Source organism: Mus caroli, unplaced genomic scaffold, assembly GCF_978045245.1.
Source record: "Mus caroli unplaced genomic scaffold, Mus_caroli_1 scaffold_4, whole genome shotgun sequence".
NCBI lineage: Eukaryota > Metazoa > Chordata > Mammalia > Rodentia > Muridae > Mus > Mus caroli.
Window position 1 is genome coordinate 41,189,977 of NW_028227259.1, and position 23,569 is coordinate 41,213,545.

The 23,569-nt window shown below is 43.9% G+C and overlaps 1 protein-coding gene across 1 annotated transcript in view; it reads right to left on the reverse strand.

The window, feature by feature from the left end:
- Positions 1-23,569, reverse strand: part of Clnk (cytokine dependent hematopoietic cell linker) — a 96,606-nt gene that overhangs the window by 41,475 nt on the left and 31,562 nt on the right. The window contains exons 7-10 of the mRNA XM_085836356.1: positions 21,088-21,133; positions 4,907-4,932; positions 4,318-4,337; positions 2,809-2,922 (exon numbers count right to left, since the gene is read on the reverse strand). Coding sequence (XP_085692482.1) covers positions 2,809-2,922; positions 4,318-4,337; positions 4,907-4,932; positions 21,088-21,133 — 206 coding nt within the window. The remainder of the gene's footprint in view (positions 1-2,808; positions 2,923-4,317; positions 4,338-4,906; positions 4,933-21,087; positions 21,134-23,569) is intronic.

A 23,569-nucleotide genomic window follows, 5' to 3' on the forward strand; every position in this document is an offset into this window, starting at 1 on the left:
GGGGCTTGGGACATATGGTTGCTTATTTGACGTGTGCAAGGGCCTTGGCTCAATCCTAGGAGCACACACATAAACACTTCATCCAGGGACTGGTTACAGTAGAACACAGAAAAACGTGACTGCTTGGGGTGATGCTGTTGGGTGTGTGGACATTTGGATGAAAATAGCAAAGGGTCCACAGCCATACTGTTATTCCCTTCTATGTTTTCTTTCAGGTTATGTCCAGTGGATGGTCTGTCTATGCTGATTAGAAAGTCCCAAATGCCCATTCAATATGTGCTTATCTTCCTTTGTAACAGAAAGGATTATATCCAGATTCAAAGTTTGATTTGAAACAGCTTGTGTTGGAGTTGTTTATGGTCGGGATGTAAGTCTCTCTTCTGAGAAAAATAATTTTAAGTGGAAAAAAAATAAGTTGAGGAAAAACATGTGTGCATATTGTCAGTTTTATAGCATTAATTGTTGAAAATACCCAGCTAGCATTGCCCACTGTGCCAAATTCTCCATTAGCGTTTGATTGTCCACAGAAGACCTAAAGAACATTGTCCTTCACTGAAATGCTGCCCCTCAGCATTGTTTTGTGAAGTCAAGACTTCGATGTAAAAGAGAGAGTGGCAGAGCTGGTGGAGACAAATGGGGCTGAAAAGATTCCACAAGGAACCACATCTACTATCCAGGGAGAGCAAAGGCGGTGGTGGAGGCCACAGCGGCATTGTCTGCAGTTGGTGCCCTGGGAGCCAGATCTCACAGCCTCTGCTTTCAGGCACCCCTTCCTCAGTGGCTTACAGAGAAGCGGCTGAAAGAAAGGCACAGCCTTCTGCGTAGTTCCTGCTTATGCTCAGAGCTCCTGGGCTCTGCTTACCCAGCGGTGCCTCACATGGCTGTTTATGTGTGACCTGCTTCAATGGTAAAGGTGTTTCTCATGAGAGCTCTGATGGAAGTGAATTGGAGGGCACTGCTCTTTTCCTATAGTAAAGCCCTCCTGTTCATGGTTATGTCCCCAGTCTCCTCCTGGGCTTTGCCTATGTGCATTCTTCAAGATGCCCACCTGATTTTCTTTCTGAATTCTAATGATTTATGGATGTAACATTTACTGAAACTTTGTGCCATCTGCTGGCCTGGGCACCTGTTCTTCTGAGACACTGGGAAGTCATCCTTTTTAGCTCTGCTGAGAGAAGTCGGAGATCACATGAAATGCTCTTTGGAGCTGTTTGTGATGGAAAGATCTTGCCTAATTCTCATCATGTCTAAAAATGATGAAGTAAATATAAACCATATTCCCCGAGAGCCCCAAAATACAAGGCATCCACATGGAACCCAATAACATTACATTACCAGGACTGGGAACATAGAACTGCCTATTCAGAAAATTACTTTTAAAAAAGATGATTAAGTTTTGCTGTATGTATGAACATTTTGACTGTATGAGTTTATATGTGTCACATGAGTGTATGAGGCCAGAAGATGTCATCAAGTCATCTGGAACTAGAGTTACAAATGGTTGTGAGCCACCATGTAGTGCTGGGAAGTGAATTTGGATCCTCTACAAGAACATTATATAAGCTTTTACGAAAAGCTCTTAACTGCTAACCCATGTCTTTAGGCCCCAGAAAATTCTTGATGAAGTAATTCAATATGTTGAAAATGTATCAAAGTTCTGTGACTAATACTCCTGCAGCACAGAGACTGATAGGATCTGGCTGCAGAGGGACTCCAGAAATCAAGGGCATTATCTCAGACATTGGAAACCAGAGCAAGAAGGAGGGAGAAAGGCAAAATAACAGTAAGGATATCTGAAAAAGTCATAGGATTCATACTATTAACTATCTACCTACAATATCTATAATGCACATAGATATTCGTATATAGTTTAAACGAAAATTTCCCACCTGGGCTGACAATGCTTCCTCCAAGAGCCAAAGGCCATCTAATCAAAACCCAACATCAGGCATGCGAGACTCTTTTGAGTTGTTGTTGGTCAGGGTTGTTTGAGAGGCTCCCACAATATTTTAGGCTGTTGCTATTGCCCTTGGCTGCCCCCAGAGGTGGAACGGAAGTTCCTGTTGCTGAAGATACCATGCACTTTGTAAGAAGAAGCTGCAGAGAGCAGAAGGAGCAGGCAGGCTTCTCCTTACCATGGTATAGAACAGGTCCTTTCTTAATAACAAGGCAGGCTTAGTCCTATTAAAAGGAACAAAGCTTTTTTTCTTACAAATGTGGGTTTAATTCATTTAGCAGTAAAAGGGTAGAAGCTTTTTCTTTCTCTATGCAATAAAGATTGGAGCCCATTTTTCATCCAGAATGAGGGAGTTCTTTCTGCCCTGGTGCTTGGTCTTTTGCTCCATATGCATATGTAAGTATGGATGTGTGTAAGTATGTAATTGTGAGAATGCATGCAAGCTGGACCTGACTGGGTTGAATGGAAATATATAAGTGAGCATGCATGAATCTGTATATGAACTTATGTGAGATTATGCATAGTTGCTTATGTAAAAGTTTTTCCTTCTGTGAGTGTTATTTTCTTCTCCTTATTCAATAGAAGTTTATTGCTCCAAACTTCCTCCTAGCCCCACAAGCAAGAGGCATCTGGACCAAAGGGAAAGGGTTCTAGCAATTAATCCTTAATCTCCTGCTGTTTCAGGATGAGGTGCTAAGTGCCAGAGACTGCAGACTCTGGCTTCAGAGGAACACAGAAGGCAGGTCAGCTACAATAGCATAGACTCAGTCTTAGATAAGTAAACTTTTTATTATTATAAAGCAACACTAAATATCTCGTAAGACAAAGTCTTACCGCCAAATCTGTCTCACCTGGGCCCCCTCTGGACTTCTGGAAGGGTAAGTTTTGGAGGGAAGTATGCACTGGTCTCCTCCGGTGGTGCTGGGGGTAAGGGTTGGTATTTCTTGGGGAGAGTGATAGCAGGCCTGTGGGAAGAGTCATATGGATAAGGATTGAGTTGGTCTGCAGCCATGCCTTTCTCAGACAGTGAGTTCACTCTGACCTTCCCTCTCCCCTCCCTTGCTGTGGGTTTGAGGCTCAAGTGTGGAGGATGCTTTCTGCTGCCTAGACCATTTTGGGCATCTTTAAACCTTAGCATCCTCACTCTTCCAGAGTAGTGTGCTCTGATGCTTGGTTTTCTTTGTAGTGTGTGCGACACTGTAGTGTGCCATATGCTTTTCAACATGCTACCCATTTAGACCTTAGGAATCCTGGGGAAAGAGAATTATGTTCTCCTGCTTATTCCACACTGGATGATCTGCATTTCAAAAACTCCCCTAGGAATCACGCAAATGTTTGCAAGTTAATAGATAAGCCTTATCCATCCATGTTCTCCAGCCATCCATGTACTTATCCACAAAGTCCCTCATGCAGTTTGGTGGATGCTGATGTTTTGAAAGGAAATAAAAAAGACAGTCCGTGGCTCAAGATTCTTTCCACCCCCATGCAAGGGAAGGGTAGGGACTGAAGCGATGCTTTGTCTGTCCTGATCTCATGAGACTGGGCAGCTAGGTGTACCTACAATATGCTCTGTCTGGGTTTTGGAAAAAAAAAAAAGAAGAGCATATCATGTTGGTATTTAGGGAGGAAGAGTCTGGGAAGAAAGAGCAGTCAGTGTAGAGACACTTCTACAGAAATGGGTACCTTCATGGTAATCAGAAGGTTCTAGGTTAGTGTTAGGCATTTACTAACATTGTATAACACTATATGCCTGATGCATGTTTGGCCATCTTGGTCTTGGGCTGGTGAAATGGCTCAGCAGGGAAAGGTACTTGCTGTCAAGGCTGAAGACCTGAGTTTTATCCCGAGGCTCCAACTAGTAGAAATAGAGGATCAACTCCCGTATGTTATCCTCTGGCCTCCCAAGTGCATGGTGGCAGGTGCACACTACCCACCATAAATAAGCAAATGTAAAAAATGGAAGTTATTTGCTCCAAATGTGTGTACTAAGAAAGGAAGACGAATGGAGGGAATTTTGCTGACCACGGAAGGACTGTCTGACGATGTGAATGGATGGAGGCTTGCTGGATCTTGTTCACAGAGCTTCCAAGGCCAAATGCCTGTGCTTCTCTTTTTCAGGAGGTGGTACAAATCATTTAAATTAACAGCAAAACAAAATGATTAAATTCATAAAAATCGATTTCATATGTATGAGTGCTTTGGCTGTGTGTTGTCTGTGTCTGTGGAGGCCTCAGAGCCCCTGGGACTGAGCTACCATGTGGGTGCTGGGGATCAAACCTGGTTCCTCTGAAAGAGTAGCTAGTGCTTTTAATCTCTGAACCATTGCTCCGGTCCCACAAATGTGATTTTTAATGTCTTACCGAGGAGGTGGCAAGGGAGTCTGTGAAAGGAAACAGAATCAGGAGTTAAATTCACTATTTTTTGGGCAGGACCACTGATTAAAATTTTCCTCCTCCCCCTCGCCCTCCCCTTTCACCCCGCTTCCCTCTCCCCTCCCCCTCCCCTCCCCCTCCTCCTTCTTCTTCTCCCTTCTTTCTTCCCCCTTCTTTTCTTTCTTCCCCCTTCTTTCCCCTTTTCTTTCTTCCCCCTTCTTCCTTCCCCCTTCCTTCTTCCCCCTTCCCCTCTCCCTTCTCTTCTCCCTTCTCCCTCCTCCTCCTCCTCCTCTTCCTCCTTCTCCTCCTTCTTCCTTCTTCCTCTCCTCCTCCCCTCCTCCTCTTATTCTTTTGTTTAGGAGCAGAGGATGGAGGACCGAGACCTTATGCTTGCTAGGCAAGCACTCTACCACTGAGCTAAATCCCCAACTCCAGAATGTTTTGATTTACCAATGAAAAGGAAAAAATGTTTGAAATTCCAAAACAGTTTTCCAGTGACATTTAAGCTGCATCTTGCTGTGTCTGTATGTCTGTGCCTTTGAAGAGTAACAAGTACATTTTAATATTTTTCACTTACCTTGTTCATTTTTGTGTATTTGAATCCTAAAACAAGACAGAGAAGCCTGTGAGCCCAGTGGAAAACTGGAAAATGTCATTAAATCCTCTCGAAAGGACTCTGGACAGCTCAAGCGTGGTGGAGAGCTTGTCTCTGGCAGGTCTTGCCCTTCCTTCTCTCCTTTCCCTTTGTCTTGCTAAAACCCATTAGATTACATTCCTAAAGCTAGCCACCAGGGTGCTTTCCCTTCCCTTTCACTGCCTCCTCCTGAGGCTGACTATCAAGGTCTAGCTATCAGAGCCCCCTTGGGCTCACCCAATTAACATGCCCAATTAAAATTAAACACCTCATCATAACAGTGTTTGTCATTTTACCTTTATAAACTGTTATTTTCCTATGTGCCACATTTGCCTCCTCTCTGTCCTCTGTCTCCCAGTGACAAATACCCCTCCTCCCTCTTGCTTGTTTCCTTCCGCTTCTCTTTTATCCTCTTTTTTTCTGTCTTTGTCTCTTATTCCCTGGCCTCTGTCCCTTTAGGCCAAATAAATGCTCCACACTGCTGGTTTATCCATCAACATCCCACAAGGCAAATGGTCTGGGGTGACCTTAAGGGTAAGCACACTGGAGGGCCACAGGCCTCATCAGGCCGGATCAGCGCCAGGGTAGCAGGAGCGCAGGGTTGCCTGACACCCGCCAGCTACCCACGACCCCCGCCGCAGGATTTTGGGACTGCTGGTGAGTGGAACACAGCTTCTGCTCCAATCCAATTGCGCGGGACCTGAGACTGTATTAGTTAGGGAAGCAGAAACCGGCCTGAGTAGGAACACAGGCCTCATCCGGCCGGATCAGCGCCGGGGTAGCGGGAGCGCAGGGTTGCCTGACACCCGCCAGCTACCCACGACCCCCGCCGCAGGATTTTGGGACTGCTGGTGAGTGGAACACAGCTTCAGCTCCAATCCAATTGCGCAGGACCTGAGACTGCATTAGTTAGGGAAGCAGAAACCGGCCTGAGTAGGGCCACAGGCCTCATCAGGCCGGATCAGCGCCAGGGTAGCAGGAGCGCAGGGTTGCCTGACACCCGCCAGCTACCCACGACCCCCGCCGCAGGATTTTGGGACTGCTGGTGAGTGGAACACAGCTTCTGCTCCAATCCAATTGCGCGGGACCTGAGACTGCATTAGTTAGGGAAGCAGAAACCGGCCTGAGTAGGGCCACAGGCCTCATCAGGCCGGATCAGCGCCAGGGTAGCAGGAGCGCAGGGTTGCCTGACACCCGCCAGCTACCCACGACCCCCGCCGCAGGATTTTGGGACTGCTGGTGAGTGGAACACAGCTTCTGCTCCAATCCAATTGCGCGGGACCTGAGACTGCATTAGTTAGGGAAGCAGAAACCGGCCTGAGTAGGGCCACAGGCCTCATCCGGCCGGATCAGCGCCGGGGTAGCGGGAGCGCAGGGTTGCCTGACACCCGCCAGCTACCCACGACCCCCGCCGCAGGATTTTGGGACTGCTGGTGAGTGGAACACAGCTTCCGTTCCAGTCCAATCACGCGGGACCTGAGACTGCTCTGGTTGGGGAGAGAGAAATTCGGCCTACATAGGGCCACAACCCTCTTCCGGTAAGAAAAGCACCGGGGCAGCTGGGGCGCAGGGTCGGCTGACACTCACCAGCTACCCACAACACCCACCACAGGATCTTAAGACTTCTGGAGAGTGGAACACAGCTTCTGCTCCAATCCAATTGCACGCGGGACCAGAGACTGCATTAGTTAGGGAAGCAGAAAAACGGCCTGTGTAGGACCACAGGCCTCTTCCGGCTGGACCAGCACCGGGGTACCGTCAGCTACCCACGACCCCCGCCGCAGGATTTAGAGACTGCTGGTGAGTGGAACACAGCTTCTCCTCCAATCTTTAAACAGTGACAACGATAACAACTAACCCCAGAGATTACCAGATGGCGAAAGGTAAACGTAATAATCTTACTAACAGAAACCAAGACCACTCACCATCATCAGAACCCAGCACCCCCACTTCGCCCAGTCCAGGGCACCACAACACACCGGAAAAGCTAGACACGGATTTAAAAGCATATCTCCTGATGATGATAGAGAACTTCAAGAAGGACTTTAATAACACACTTAAAGAAATGCAGGAGAACACTGCTAAACAGGCAGAAGACAATGAAGAGAAAGCACAAAAATCCCTTAAAGAATTGCAGGAGAACACTGCTAAAGAGTTACAAATCCTTAAAGAAAAACACGATAACATAATCAAACAGGTAGAAGTCCTTACAGAAAAACAGGAAAACACATCCAAACAGATGATGGAAATGAACAAAACCATACTAGACCTAAAAAGGGAAGTAGACACAATAAAGAAAACCCAAAATGAGGCAACACTGGAGATAGAAACCCTAGGAAAGAAATCTGGAACCATAGATACGAGCATCAGCAACAGAATACAAGAGATGGAAGAGAGAATCTCAGGTGCAGAAGATTCCATAGAGAACATCGGCACAACAATCAAGGAAAATGTAAAATGCAGAAAGACCCTAACTCAAAACATCCAAGAAATACAGGACACAATGAGAAGACCAAACCTACGGATAATAGGAGTGGATGAGAATGAAGATTTTCAACTCAAAGGACCAGCAAACATCTTCAACAAAATTATAGAAGAAAACTTCCCAAATCTAAAGAAAGAGATGCCCATGAACATACAAGAAGCCTACAGAACTCCAAATAGACTGGACCAGAAAAGAAATACCTCCCGACACATAATAATCAGAGCAACAAATGCTCTAAATAAAGATAGAATACTAAAAGCAGTAAGAGAAAAAGGCCAAGTAACATATAAAGGCAAGCCTATCAGAATTACACCAGATTTTTCACCAGAGACTATGAAAGCCAGAAGATCCTGGACGGATGTTATACAGACACTAAAAGAACACAAATTCCAGCCCAGGCTACTATACCCAGCCAAACTCTCAATTAACATAGATGGAGAAACGAAAGTATTCCACGACAAAACCAAATTCACACATTATCTCTCCATGAATCCAGCCCTTCAAAGGATAATAACAGAAAAAAACCAATACAAGGACAGGAACCACGCCCTAGAAACAACAAGAAGGTAATCCCTCAACAAACCTAAAAGAAGACAGCCACAAGAACAAAACGCCAACTTTAACAACAAAAATAACAGGAAACAACAATTACTTTTCCTTAATATCTCTTAATATCAATGGACTCAACTCCCCGATAAAAAGACATAGACTAACAAACTGGCTACACAAACAAGACCCAACATTTTGCTGCTTACAGGAAACTCATCTCAGAGAAAAGGATAGACACTACCTCAGAATGAAAGGCTGGAAAACAATTTTCCAAGCAAATGGCATGAAGAAACAAGCTGGAGTAGCCATTCTAATATCTGATAAGATTGACTTCCAACCCAAAGTCATTAAAAAAGACAGGGAGGGACACTTCATACTCATCAAAGGTAAAATCCTCCAAGAGGAACTATCAATCCTGAATATCTATGCTCCAAATACAAAGGCAGCCACATTCATTAAAGAAACTTTAGTAAAGCTCAAAGCACACATTGCACCTCATACAATAATAGTGGGAGACTTCAACACACCACTTTCACCAATGGACAGATCATGGAAACAGAAACTAAACAGGGACACAGTGAAACTAAGAGAAATTATGAATCAAATGGATCTGGCAGATATCTACAGAACATTCTATCCTAAAACGAAAGGATATACCTTCTTCTCAGCACCTCATGGTACCTTCTCCAAAATTGACCACATAATTGGTCACAAAGCAGGCCTCAACAGATATAAAAATATTGAAATTGTCCCATGCATCCTATCAGATCACCATGGACTAAGGCTGATCTTCAATAACAAAATAAATAATAGAAAGCCAACCTTCACGTGGAAACTGAACAACACTCTTCTCAATGATACCTTGGTCAAGGAAGGAATAAAGAAAGAAATTAAGGACTTTTTAGAGTTCAATGAAAATGAAGCCACAACATACCCAAACTTATGGGACACAATGAAAGCATTTCTAAGAGGAAAACTCATAGCTCTGAGTGCCTCCAAAAGGAAACTAGAGAGAGCACACATTAGCAGCTTGACAACACACCTAAAAGCACTAGAACAAAAGGAAGCAAATTCACCCAAGAGGAGTAGACGGCAGGAAATAATCAAACTCAGTGGTGAAATCAACCAAGTGGAAACAAGAAAAACTATTCAAAGAATCAACCAATCAAGGAGCTGGTTCTTTGAGAAAATCAACAAGATAGATAAACCCTTAGCCAGACTCACTAGAGGGCACAGGGAAAGCATCCTAATTAACAAAATCAGAAATGAAAAAGGAGACATAACAACAGATCCTGAAGACATCCAAAACACCATCAGATCCTTCTACCAAAGGCTATACTCAACAAAACTGGAGAACCTGGATGAAATGGAGAAGTTCCTAGACAGATACCAGGTACCAAAGTTGAATCAAGATCAGGTTAATGATCTAAACAGCCCTATATCCCCCAAAGAAATAGAAGCAGTCATTAATAGTCTCCCAACTAAAAAAAGCCCAGGACCAGATGGGTTTAGTGCAGAGTTCTATCAGACCTTCAAAGAAGATCTAATCCCAGTTCTTCACAAACTATTCCACAAAATAGAAACAGAAGGTACTCTACCCAACTCATTCTATGAAGCCACAATTACTCTGATACCTAAACCACAAAAAGACCCAACAAAGATAGAAAACTTCAGACCAATATCCCTTATGAATATTGATGCAAAAATCCTCAATAAAGTTCTTGCTAACCGAATCCAAGAACACATCAAAACAATCATCCATCCTGACCAAGTAGGTTTCATCCCAGGGATGCAGGGATGGTTCAATATACGGAAATCCATCAACGTAATCCAGTATATAAACAAACTCAAAGACAAAAACCACATGGTCATCTCGTTAGATGCGGAAAAAGCATTTGACAAGATCCAACACCCATTCATGATAAAAGTCTTGGAAAGATCAGGAATTCAAGGCCCATACCTAAACATGATAAAAGCAATCTACAGCAAACCAGTAGCCAACATCAAAGTAAATGGTGAGAAGCTTGAAGCAATCCCTCTAAAATCAGGGACTAGACAAGGCTGTCCACTTTCTCCATACCTATTCAACATTGTACTTGAAGTCCTAGCCAGAGCAATTCGACAACAAAAGGAGATCAAAGGGATACAAATTGGAAAAGATGAAGTCAAAATATCACTTTTTGCAGATGATATGATAGTATATATAAGTGACCCTAAAAATTCCACCAGAGAACTCCTAAGCCTGATAAACAGCTTCGGTGAAGTAGCTGGATATAAAATTAACTCAAACAAATCAATGGCCTTTCTCTACACAAAGAATAAACAGGCTGAGAAAGAAATTAGGGAAACAACACCCTTCTCAATAGTCACAAATAATATAAAATATCTTGGCGTGACTCTAACTAAGGAAGTGAAAGATCTGTATAATAAAAACTTCAAGTCTCTGAAGAAAGAAATTATAGAAGATCTCAGAAGATGGAAAGATCTCCCATGCTCATGGATTGGCAGGATCAACATTGTAAAAATGGCTATCTTGCCAAAAGCAATCTACAGATTCAATGCAATCCCCATCAAAATTCCAAATCAATTCTTCAACGAATTAGAAAGTGCAATCTGGAAATTCATCTGGAATAACAAAAAACCTAGGAAAGCAAAAACTCTTCTCAAGGATAAAAGAACCTCTGGTGGAATCACCATGCCGGACCTAAAGCTCTACTACAGAGCAATTGTGATAAAAACTGCATGGTACTGGTATAGTGACAGACAAATAGACCAATGGAATAGAATTGAAGACCCAGAAATGAACCCACACACCTATGGTCACTTGATCTTCGACAAGGGAGCTAAAAACATCCAGTGGAAGAAAGACAGCATTTTCAACAAATGGTGCTGGCACAACTGGTTGTTAACATGTAGAAGAATGCGAATCGATCCATTCCTATCTCCTTGTACTAAGGTCAAGTCTAAGTGGATCAAGGAACTTCACATAAAACCAGAGACACTGAAACTTATAGAGGAGAAAGTGGGGAAAAGCCTTGAAGATATGGGCACAGGGGAAAAATTCCTGAATAGAACAGTAATGGCTTGTGCTGTAAGATCGAGAATTGACAAGTGGGACCTCATGAAACTACAAAGCTTCTGCAAGGCTAAAGACACCATCAATAAGACAAAAAAACCACCAACAGATTGGGAAAGGATCTTCACCTATCCTAAATCAGATAAGGGACTAATATCCAATATATATAAAGAACTCAAGAAGGTGGACTCCAGAAAGTCAAATAACCCCATTAAAAAATGGGGCTCAGAACTGAACAAAGAAGTCTCGCCTGAGGAATACCGAATGGCAGAGAAACACCTGAAAAAATGTTCAACATCCTTAATCATCAGGGAAATGCAAATCAAAACAACCCTGAGATTCCACCTCACACCAGTCAGAATCGCTAAGATCAAAAATTCAGGTGACAGCAGTTGCTGGCGAGGATGTGGAGAGAGAGGAACACTCCTCCATTGTTGGTGGGATTGCAAGCTTGTACAACCACTCTGGAAATCAGTCTGGCGGTTCCTCAGAAAATTGGACATAGTACTACCGGAGGATCCAGCAATACCTCTCCTGGGCATATATCCAGAAGATGCCCCAACCGGTAAAAAGGACACATGTTCCACTATGTTCATAGCAGCCCTATTTATAATAGCCAGAAGCTGGAAAGAACCCAGATGTCCCTCAACAGAGGAATGGATACAGAAATTATGGTACATTTACACAATGGAGTACTACTCAGCTATTAAAAAGAATGAATTTATGAAATTCCTAGCCAAATGGATGGACCTGGAGGGCATCATCTTGAGTGAAGTAACACAATCACAAAAGAACTCACACAATATGTATTCACTGATAAGTGGATATTAGCCCAAAACTTAGGATACCCAAGATTTAAGATACAATTTGCTAAACGCATGAAACTCAAGAAGAATGAAGACCAAAGTGTGGACACTGTGCACCTTCTCAGAATTGGGAACAAAACACCCAGGGAAGGAGTTACAGAGACAAAGTTCGTAGCGGTGATGAAAGGATGGACCATTTAGAGACTGCCGTATCCAGGGATCCGTCCCATAATCAGCCTCTAAACGCTGACACCATTGCATACACTAGCAAGATTTTGCTGAAAGGACCCAAATATAGCTGTCTCTTGTGAGACGATGCCGGGGCCTAGCAAACACAGGAGTGGATGTTCACAGTCAGCTATTGGATGTATTACAGGGCTCCCAATGGAGAAGCTAGAGAAAGTACCCAAGGAGCTAAAGGGATCTGCAACCCTATTGTTGGAACAACATGATGTACTAACCAGAACCCTGGAGCTCTTGTCTCTAGCTGCATATGTATCGAAAGATGGTCTAGTCGGCCATCAATGGAAAGAGAGGCCCATTGGACTTGCAAACTTTATATGCCCCAATATAGGGGAATGCCAGGGCCAAAAGAATGGGAATGGGTGGGTAGGGAAGTGGGGGGCGCTAGGGGGGACTTTTGGGATAGTATTGGAAATGTAATTGAGGAAAATATGTAAAAAAAAAAAAAAGGGTAAGCACACTGAATCATACAGGTGAAGGAACTCATCGCATGGCTATCAGCTCTTGAGACAATTGAGCTAAAATCCTGCAAGGTTCTTTATTTTCCACCAGGGGGCCTTGTTTAATAAAACACTAACAGGTCAGGTATTTGTAATAATGAGGAAAAAAAAATAAGATTTGGACTGGAATTTTGGTCAGACCAACCTTTACATTTTTTTTTTTTTTAATTTAGTAGTTCACAGATCAAACTCAGGACCTCAGGCCATGGTAAGCCAGCAGTCTATCCACCTAATCACCCCTCCAGCCTGGCCCTGACTCCTGGTTCTGCTATTCACTATAGATTCAGTCAGTAGTAATTGTTGGCATGTAGTCTAGGCTCCACCCCCATAGTTATCTGGCAATAACCAGTTGTGCCTGGGAGCTGCTTGCCCCCTCCTCTCTCTCTTGCTCTCTTGTACTTGCTTTGTCCCCTTGTCCCTGCTCTCCCTCTCTTCCCATACTCTTCTCCCTCTCTCTCTACATGTTCCTCTACTCTCTCTCTGCCTTTCTCTGTCTCTACGTTCTCAACTCCCCTCCCCATGTCCTGAATAAACCCTGTTCTATACTGTACCATCCATGTGGCTCTTCCCAGCATGGGCCCGCAGAGGCACCCCTCCCCCGCACCTGACTGCACATCCACCAAACATATTCCTCCTCTCTCTTTATTTTTATAAAACACAACAATAATGAAACAAATTCCTGGACTGAGGAATCGGTGGGCATCCCCACCCACAAACAGGGAGATTTCTTATATTGCCTTGGAATTAATAGGTGGGATAAAGGAATTAGACAATGCCAGGGTATGTTTCCTATTCTTAAAAATCTGTTATTACACCTTTTCTGCCTCCTCTTCCATGGGGTTCCCTGAGTGCTGAAGGAAGGGATTTGATGGAGACAACCCATTTAGAACTGTGTGTCCCAAGGTCTCTCTATGTGTAATGTCTGGCTGTAGATCTCTGAATTTGTTCCCATTTGCTGCAGAAGGAAGCATCTCAGAGAGAGAGAGAGAGAGAGAGAGAGAGAGAGAGAGAGAGAGAGAGAGAGAGAGAGAGAGAGAGAGAGATTTATAAGTGTTAAGAGCCAGAAGGATGGAGGACACCAGGAGAATCAGACCATATGAAAAAGCTCCTATGAACTCACAGAGACTGAAGCAGCTTCATACTCCTCTGAGTATGTATTGTAGCTTTCAGTTTAGTATTTTCATGGGGCTCCCGAGTGTGTGAACAAATGGGTCTCTGTTTCTTGTGTCTTCTCTTGAAGCTCTTTTCCTTCTGTTGATTTGTTTTGTCCAACTTCAATGTGATCAGTTTTGTTTAGTCTTATATACTGTTTTGTTGTTTGATTATTAAAACGTTACTAATTTTTAAAAACTTTGAGGCATAACTTTTGATGCACACTTAGGTCATATTGTGCAATAGGAGGCCAGAGGGGAAATTTTGGTTACTTTTCCGACGAAATCCACAGATGCTCTCTCCAGTGCTGGGAAGAGTTTCTTGTCACTCAGACCAGAGGACCTACAGGGTCTACCTTGAGGAATTTCCCCTCCTAGTGTGAGGAGGTGGCTGGCATGTCTGCCCTCTAGTGGCCAATGCTGTAATCGGCAGACTGGTCCTTCCATTTTCAGTTTGGTGCTCTCATCTCCAGCCAGGGGTCTTGTTTCTGAGGATGTGATTGGGGAAGAGCATATCTGTGGAAGCTAACTGGACCTGGGCCTGACTATTTTAGTGCCTAACCCTGAGGAATCTAATGGTATAGTGTTATGTGAGGTTGAAGCAGAGCTTCCTAGAGAGCGGGAGGCTTTTGAGGTCTGTTTGAGAAGGGCAAATGTGAGAAGTGGCTTGCAGTACACTGTAAGACCTGGATGTTAAATGGGCAAGGCTTCTGTAAGCTGGTGTTAAACACAACCATTGTTAAAAATAGATCATAGACTTGTGCACTCAAAACAAAGATCATGAACAGCAATACACTGCTTCTTGTGACTGTGTTATTAATACGTTCCACCGAGGTTATTGCCCATACTATGAAACAGTATCTCTCCCAACACTGTGTTCATGAGCACTCTGGTACTTGAAGCCTAGCATGCTGGGAATATGTCCACCATGGGAAATGCTATAGAATCAGTGGATTTATTGTTTGGACATTTGCCTGGACTTAAGAAAGTTTTAGAGGAAGTGTTAACCAGGCATTCTGCACTTGGAGTTGAGAATTGCTGGAGTTGCATTGCTCATAGGAGTCACACCCTGAAGAGTGTGCCTAAGGAAATATGCACCAAGGACTGAATTTGAAGTAAGTTTTCCGCTTAGCTTAGCTAAGAAATCCTCCACATCAATAAACCCTGGGAGCTGTGATGTATCTGTCAATGCAAGAGCTTGGCAAAGTCAGTCAGAGCTGGGTGTGGTGGCTCATGCCTGTAGAAGGTGGATGTGGGAGGATCTTAAGCTGGAGGCCAGCCTGGGTTCAGGGGAAGCTGGACTGCATAGCAAGACCCTTAAAACATCAAAAAAAAAAAAAAACAAACAAACAAAAAAAAACAAGCACATTTGGCTCTATGAAATTGGGATAAGTTAGTATTTTAACTCATACTGTTACGTTAAAGGTGTTATATACCGCTCCATCAGTAACACATAGAGTGACCTCATTTATGTATGTGCTTGGATTCTCTTTTTCAGATACCAAACTATTGAGGTTTCGCAAAGCTTGTGATTGAGTTTTGCTGTTACCATTAAGGAGTGAGCAACTTGACAGAAATTACTTAGCCTTTCTGGGCTTCTTCCATCCTTATCTGTGATTTTTAAAAGATGAGAAAACAAGACACATAGGAGCCAAGACCTGATCCCTTAATTGAAGACACTAAGTGAAGTGGCCATAGATGGGACTTGTGAAGCCATTCCAGTTGAGGGTGAACCTGTCACTTACTGAACAAACTTAGTGACTTAAATGTTAAAATGTAGATCAGCAAATTTAATTCCTTGAGGTTTCAGGATTAAATAAAATAATATTTAGTGTTCACCTAAGCTTTCATCCATTGTGTGCTGAGCACAGGCACAGCTCAAATAATACTAGCTACCTCAAAGTGTACACAAGCAAACACTCCCAGAAACAGAGCAATTGTGTCATGTCCTATAATTAAAGAAATGGACTTGGAAGAAAGTTAGATGAAACTTGGCCTTAGTCACAAAATTTATCGTGTCTAAGACTTTTATGACACAATGTACCATTAGCATTTTGTGTCTTGTTGATTAACTATGGAGGAGTTCAGAGAAGAGACCTATAGTCCCAGTGGCTAGAAATGTCCATTTGGCAGGGCCTGCTGGAGAAGCATCTTCAAGTCCATCAAAACCTTCAGAGATTAATTGCAGCAATAAATTACCGAAGCCATCTTTTGGGAAGCAGTGGAAAGGGAACATGGTAGGCAAAGCCAAGAATGTTGGGGGAACTGACAGGCTCTCACATCCCCTTTGATAACATCAGAAGGCACTGCTTTTAGGAACAAGCATTTCATCAGCTTTCCAGTTGGGACGAGTGAGGAATGTGAGATGGAACAATTCTTCCAGCTCAAGCCTGGAGGGAGGTGCTTTCTGCTGCTTCGGGTGTGTCTGCATGCAGATGAGTGGGCAGTCAGGGTAAAGTGATGGACAAACGTTAGGAAAGGGGTAGTGTGGGTTCACAAAGTTCTAGAGAACATGGACTTCTGCTCCCACAGCTGAGATGGGAGGGTCCAGTGAAGGGACAGGATGCAGCTGAATTTGGAAGCACAGATGGAGATGGAGCTAGCAGTAATCAGAGCTTCTTGATTTGCCCCTTTGCTGGTCCCCACCTAACGAGACTGTAAGGCATAGGTTCCTCCCTGGGTGGTCACCAGATAGTGTGGTGATGCTTATCTAAACACTATTAACACAAGTTAAATCATACAAGGAATCTTATAAATGTCTGCCACATGTTCACAATGTGTCCAGCAAGGTGTCACACATGTGCTGTGGGAGATGATGTCATAAGCCAGGCTCTCTGTGGCCAAAGCCTCTGGCTCACTTTTAGTCAATTCATCCACAACAGCTTTACTTGCATGCTAAAATCCAAACTCGGTACACAGGAGATGGTTTTAGTCTTCAGGGGAACTCAGGAGAATGTGACAATGGGAATAGGGATCCAGGGATCCAGGGTGGGGTGGTGGTGGTGTGCAGACCAGCACCTGAGGGTTAACATCATCCCAGTGATGTGGGTTTCTATTTGTTGCTTGTTCTGAAGTAGACAAATGTCCTATCAATGTGAGAAATTCAGGTTCAGTCCCCAAGATACTTTTAGATCTTCTAGTTGGAAGTAGTAAAGTCAAGGTCAACGGTATCCAAATCCAGTAGATAGTCAGTCACAATGTAGCTTCTAACCACCAAAAATTCTGTTTTCCTTTCTTGGGTTCATTGTCCCACGTCTCAATTCCCCGTCCCTTATTCCTGAGAATCTTCTGGGAGATACAAGGCTTTTATCAGTGGGAATTAGTATGGTTTCCTTAGTTATTTTAACTCCTAGCAAAGAACTCAACACATCATGGACGTGTGAAGTGGAATCCTCCTGGAACAGCATGGACCACTAGGACCTTGAATCAGATTCATTCCAAAGTGACCCCTGATCGCTTCAGCATCTGAGTTCCTTAAAAGCAAATTCACAGGATCCCTCTGGAGGGCACTGTGTGGAATCTGGTTTGCTCCTCTCAAGCAGCTATGCTTGTATTTTTGATTTACTTGTTCAGTCACCTAGCATAATTCTTTTTCTTGGATGGTTTATTGTATTTCTTTATAAAGTGATTCCTGAATAGAGTATGCAAGTCACTTCAAGAAAAATTGGTTTAGGGTTTAAGCTTGGTTTGCATCCCAGGAGCAGCGATGCACATTTGAGCTGCGTGTGTTCTCAGCTGCAGATCTCTCAGGAAGCTAAGCCTTGCTTAAAACTATGGCACTCCTTGGAAAAGAGAAGATGTCCTCTGGATCTGCAGTGATTGCTAGTGGTTCATCTCACACACTATAACAACTTTTACCTCCAAATAAAACGTTTGCCCGTTTCTAGGAATGAAAGCAAAGCAGAGCAGAGCAGAGCAGAGCAGAGCAGAGCAGAGCAGAGCAGAGCAGAGCAGAGCAGAGCAGAGCAGAGCAGAGCAGAGCAGAGCAGAGCAGAGCAAAGGAAAGGAAAGGAAAGGAAACCCCTCAACCTTCAGGGAAGATAAGGTCTTGAAATTTGATGCTCTCCAGATAATAATTGCAAGAAAAAATGTCAGAAGACATTTACATAAAATTGTAACAGCTCAACTTGATGAAAAATGTCACCATAAAATCCCCCTGTTTTTGAATCAACAGGTGTTTCTTTTTCCTGTGACATTTTGTGAGAATATGTGTTTGCATCAAAAATACAGAATTTTATAATGAACACAATTCATACTGGCATTTCCTCTCCAGGTCCCTGATCCTAAAAGCAGGGCATCTATAGTCACTTCCTCCTTTCTGTCTGTAGTATCTGAGTTCTCAGGGTGATGCTGGAGAGCCATCAGTTCTAGAAGTGTGGCGAAGGACTATAGTCGGGTAGCAACTGTCATGGAAGATTCTTTCCACAAACCTCCCCTGGCTTTAGTGAGCCTTGCTCTCCCTGAGTTACTGTCTCCAGTGATGGCCTTATGGGACACTCAGGGCTCACTTTCAAAAGCAGCTTTGTAGCTGTGTATCTTAGTCATTTTTCTATTGCAGGATAAAATAGCATGGCTAAGACAACTTATAGAAGGAAGTGCTTATTTGGGCTTATGATTCAAAGGGATAAAAGTCCAATATGGCAGGAAAGTGTCAGGCATGTTGTGGCTGGAGCTGCAAGTTGAGAGCTTACATCTTGTGTTGCAAGCACAGAACATTGAAAGGGAGAGGGAGAGGGAGAGGGGGAGGGGGAGGGGGAAGGGGAGGGGGAGGGGAGGGGAGGGGAGGGGGAGGGAGACTTTGAACATTTCTCTAGGTGCTTCTCAGCCATTCAAGATTCCTCAGTTGTAAATTCTCAGTTTAGTTCTATACCCCAGTTTTTGATTGGGTTGTTTTTTTTTGTTGTTGTTGGGGGGACCCTCCAGAATGCATCAGAGACCTGTGAGGTGAGAAACTCTCAGGACTCAAAGGGAGGGACCTTAGATGAAAGGCCTGACAGTAGGGAGAGAGAATTTATAGAGCCCACCTCCAGCAGGAAGATAGAACATCAAGTGAGGGATGGGGTTGCAATCTTACTGTCACAACTCTGACCCATAATTTTTCCTGTCTGAAAGAATTACAGGGATAGAAATGGAGAGAAGCCTGAGGATAAGAAGGTCCAGTGACAGGCCCAAAGTGGGATCCAGGTCAAGCGGGGAGGGAAGATGGGATAGGGGGTTTCTGGGAGGAGGAGAAACCTGGAAAGGGGATAACATTTGAAAGGTAAATAAAGAAAATATCCAATAAAAAAGTAAGCATAAAAGAAAAAAGAGTAAAGTATACTACAGTCACCAAAGACTTGTGCATATTCAATGATCAGGCCCTGGCCCGTGAGCCCTGGGGGCTTCTGTTCCCTTTCTCTGTCAGAAGTGGAAAGGCTTTTGCACAATTCACCTCAGTGTTTTTTAAGAATGGAAGGACGTCAGCTGATAAGAGTGGAGCTGTAGTCAAGTGGACAGAGTAGTTATTCTTAAAGGATCTAAGAAGCACTGAGAAGATAGTGTCTCCCTGTCACGTTGGGGAGACCTATGGAGTCACATGGGGATCCGTGAGTCTGTGTGGATTGCAGAGGAGCTGTGGTCTGGGGTGTTAGAGTCCTTGAGGTATGAGAACCTCACTTGCCTAAGTGCCATTGGGTCTCCCATGCTGCCACAGCAGGAGTGAGTGGGCTTGTGGACTGCCTGCTCTAGATCTCGAAGAGAAATGCAAATCAATTCTCCTCAGGAAGGTTAGGTACCTTCTGCAGGTCTCATGCCAGGCAGAGGCTGAGTCCAGGTTGATGCCCTTGCTCTGCCCAACTTGCTTCCTGTTGTGAGCATCCTTCTCTTTCTTCATTCTGCCATCAGCACTGTGGCCCCCTGTGGACTTTGCTGGGAAGCCAGGCAGGGATGCAGAGGGAGGCTAGGCATTTACTCTCTTGGTTCTGGTCATGGTTTATATCCCTTGTATATTAACTGTTCACCAAAGACTCATGGGTAGAGGCTTGTTGTCAGCCTGTGATACTTTTGGGAAGTTCTGGAGATCTTAGGAAGAAGGAAGGAGTTAGGGGAGGAAGTTAGGTCATTGGGGGCCTGTCTTTGTTGGGGATGGTACTCTACCCATGTTGGGGGTACTTTGTTGGGGATAGTTGAGATGCTTTGCTTCTCAACTATCCTCAGATCATGAGATTTTTCTCTAGCAGCACACTATTCACATGGTGCTTTGCCTCACTCAGTCCCAAAACAGCAGAGTCACCCAGATGTGGCCCAAGATCTCTGAAACTATGAGCAAAAGCAACCTTCTAACTTGGCTTTCTTACAGATTTTTTTTGTTGTTGTTGTAGCGGTGGGAAGGTGGGAAGCTGACTACCACAAATCCCTCCCTGGGAGGTCCTCAGCCTCCAGTCCCCAGCCCCTTGCCCCTGTGGCTTTCGGTAGCTCCTCCCCATCTCTCTGGGCCTAGGATAGGGGTGGTCCCTGTTGGTGTCAGCCCTGCATCTACAGTCTACATTCTTTTGTTCTTTTCCTGTGCTCAGCACACTTCTGTACGTTTTCTTTCTAAGTAAACTTTCTTAGATTACCTTGCTTACCATCTGTCTCCTATTGGGACCTATAGTGGTGCCCTTCCTCAATAAAGGTGCATTGTGTAAGACACTTTGAGATTCAGCACTAAGCACATGAATGGTGAAGCTGGTGGGGCTTTAGTTATCAGGGACTGTAAATCACAAGACATCTTTTTCACTGGACATTGTAAGAGGAGATGGGGGCACAGGAAGATGATGAGATGGGAAAATGATGAGACTGAAAATGGATATGGTCCAACCAAATTTCTCTGGCTGCCCTTAGTTTCTGCTTCTAGCATTAGTGGAATTGATTGCTTCCTTTCAGGCTTGTACCTGGGCTTCTGTGTTCAAATTGAGTTGTTTTGCCTCAAGCTGGAAAGCCCATTTTCATATTCATTAATCAACATTTTAAAATTAGATAGGAATATCTTGTAATTTCTTTCAGGGCAAATGCTTATAGAAATGACTTATTGGAGCACAATCCATATGTTTTTGAAACAATTCCTTCCTCATATAATGTAGAACAGAGTATGAATTTTCACAATCAATTTCTTGGTCAATAAGGTAAGGCTGTAAAAGAGTCAGGAGGCATGCTTGACTGCAGAATTGAACAGTCTTTTCTCAGAGCAGAATTCAACACAGCTCCTAGTATATGGGAGCCTGTGGCCACAAGCAGGACACAGACCATAGGAGCAGGGGAGGTAGACCGTGGGGCTTTAAACTCTTGAGACCTTACCTTTAATGCGTTGGCTTCTGACATCCTTGAAGGTAGGCTTGTCCACCTGTAAAAGACAATGTGGCACCATTAGCTTCAACTGATCATGCCACAACCAGGTGTCCAGCTACTCTATATTATGGCTAGAGTCCTCAGCATAAATGCATGTTTCCCTGGGCCTACTGATCTCTGAGACTGCTGTGTGCACATGGCCAGTGGTTGCTAAACATCTGTGAGTATGTGGATTGCCACCAGAGAAGGCCTTGGTGATCCTAGTACTATTTGTCATAAAATCCAAGGTTTGAAATCCCACTTTGCCTCTTTCTGCTGTAAAGGCTTGGCACCCAGGGTCTTAATGGTCTCAGCTTTCATGTCTTTATGATAGACAAAATAAATAGCCAGTGTATGCCACTGGATTATAATGAAGACCAGTGTACACGGCCAGAGTGGGCCAGCATAGTGGAGTGTGACCTTTAGTGATAGCTCAGGTAATGTCATTTCATTTCTGTCATGTGCCAGCTGTGAGGGCATGGTGACACACTTGTCTCTGTTCTGTTAAATTAAGGTGGAAAAAACCAACCAAACAAAAAACACTGCTTCCTTGTCAGGATGGTGTGTGTGTGTGTGTGTGTGTGTGTGTGTGTGTGTGATGATGTGGAGCTCCCAGAATGTGAGACTTCACTCTGACACAGCACAACAGTAGTGTCATCACTGGGGTCATAAAGAACTGTTAATGACAATGGGATTAGAAGAAATGAGGGAAGATGACGATGAAGTGCCACAGCCTTGGAAAGACCTGCCCAGCCAGCACTGGGACCTTAGTATTTGTCTTTACAAATGCTGACTGGGCTGGGCATGGTTCCTGAGCAGGTCTGAATCTACTGAGCCCCAGTCCTTACACTTGGTGAGGCTACCATTCTGCACGTCAGTGTGGTTGGGACCCAGTGGTGGCTGGGTTTTTCTGTGACCCTGTATGCCTTCATAGAGCCATCAACTTCCAGTTGCTATCTTGGAGAGCAGCTGAGGGAGGGCTTTTGAATGTTATTTCTGCGCCTCAGCTTTCTGACTGTGTGAGTTGACCATTCACCTCTCTGCCCACACCCCATCACCAGCCTGGTTAGGGCAGCAGGGAAGGCTCTCTCCACTGTACATGGGCTCTGCATGTTTAGGGTTTCAGGGTCAGGTCTCCTCAATGTCCCTGCCTGTGTAAGGTTTTGGTGACATCTGATGGTGAGTATGAGTGTGCAAGCATGTCAAGCATGTCAGTATGTGTGTGTTATGATGGATTGATGTATATGTAGTGTGTATGTATATGTGTGTGTGTAGTATGTTGTGCTAGTGTGTGTTAAATGTTGGTGTGTGTGCAGTTTGTCTATGTGTGTGTAGTATGGTATATATTGGTGTGTGTGTTTGTGTGTGTAGTATGGTGTGTGTGTTTTTGTGTGTGTAGTGTGTCTATGTGTGTGTAGTGTGGTGTGTATTGGTGTGTGTGTAGCGTATATATATAATATGTTGGTGTATGTGTAGTGTGTGTATGATACGGTTTGTGTTATGATGTTTTGGTGTGTGTGTATGCATGTGTGTAGTATGGTGTGAATGTTGATGTGTGTGTAGTTTGTATATGCATGTGTGCTATGGTTTATGGTGATATATTGTGATATTGTGTGTGTGTGGTGTGTTTTCCCTTGGACAATGCAGTATCCACTCTTTGCTTTAACAACTAAAAATGTCTGTAGTCTGAGCCAAATGTCCTGAGGGGCAAAATCTCCCTGTTGAGAACTACTGATTACAACACATGTAATAACTATGGGTGAATAACTGCTTTACACACTTCTCCTAGACGTCGAGACTACCATCTCAACTTGTCACTGCCTCTTTCCTTAGACTATGTGGTTATCCACTAGATTGTGGGTGCTGACTCACTTCTATGCTTCCATTGTTGAGCAGAGTGTTTGGTATACCATAAGTGCTTAATAGTGGAACACTAGTTTAGGGCAACATAGTTAAAATCGTCCCAAGAAACTGAGATAAGAAAATCCTTCCATAAGGGTTATTGAAGATCCAGTAGACAGATAGTTTAATCTCAAAACTAATAAGAAGCAGCTCCTGGAAATAAGGTTGTTAATGAAAAAGCTAATCTACTTGCCACAAAAAGTTCCTTACTTCATCACGGATGGCTAAAATAAAACTATCTGAGCCGGGCCAAGGCCTTACTTAATTTATCAGAAAGTTTCTCTCCTGGCAACCCTTTGTCCTTGCCTGCCCTCTCACTCGGCTCAGCTGATTTACAGTGATGGGATCATGGTTCTGCTGTGAAGCGACCTGTCAGAAAGAGGAAACTGAGGCAGTGTAGAGGCATGGACCGTGAGAGACTCAGATTCTTCCATGGTTGGGTTTAGACATGGTCTTCTGTAAGCATACAAAGGCTTACAGATAATCTGTTATGTCAGCACAAGACAGGCTAGTGTGTGGCCAATATCAAGAGAACCAGCACGTCTAATGA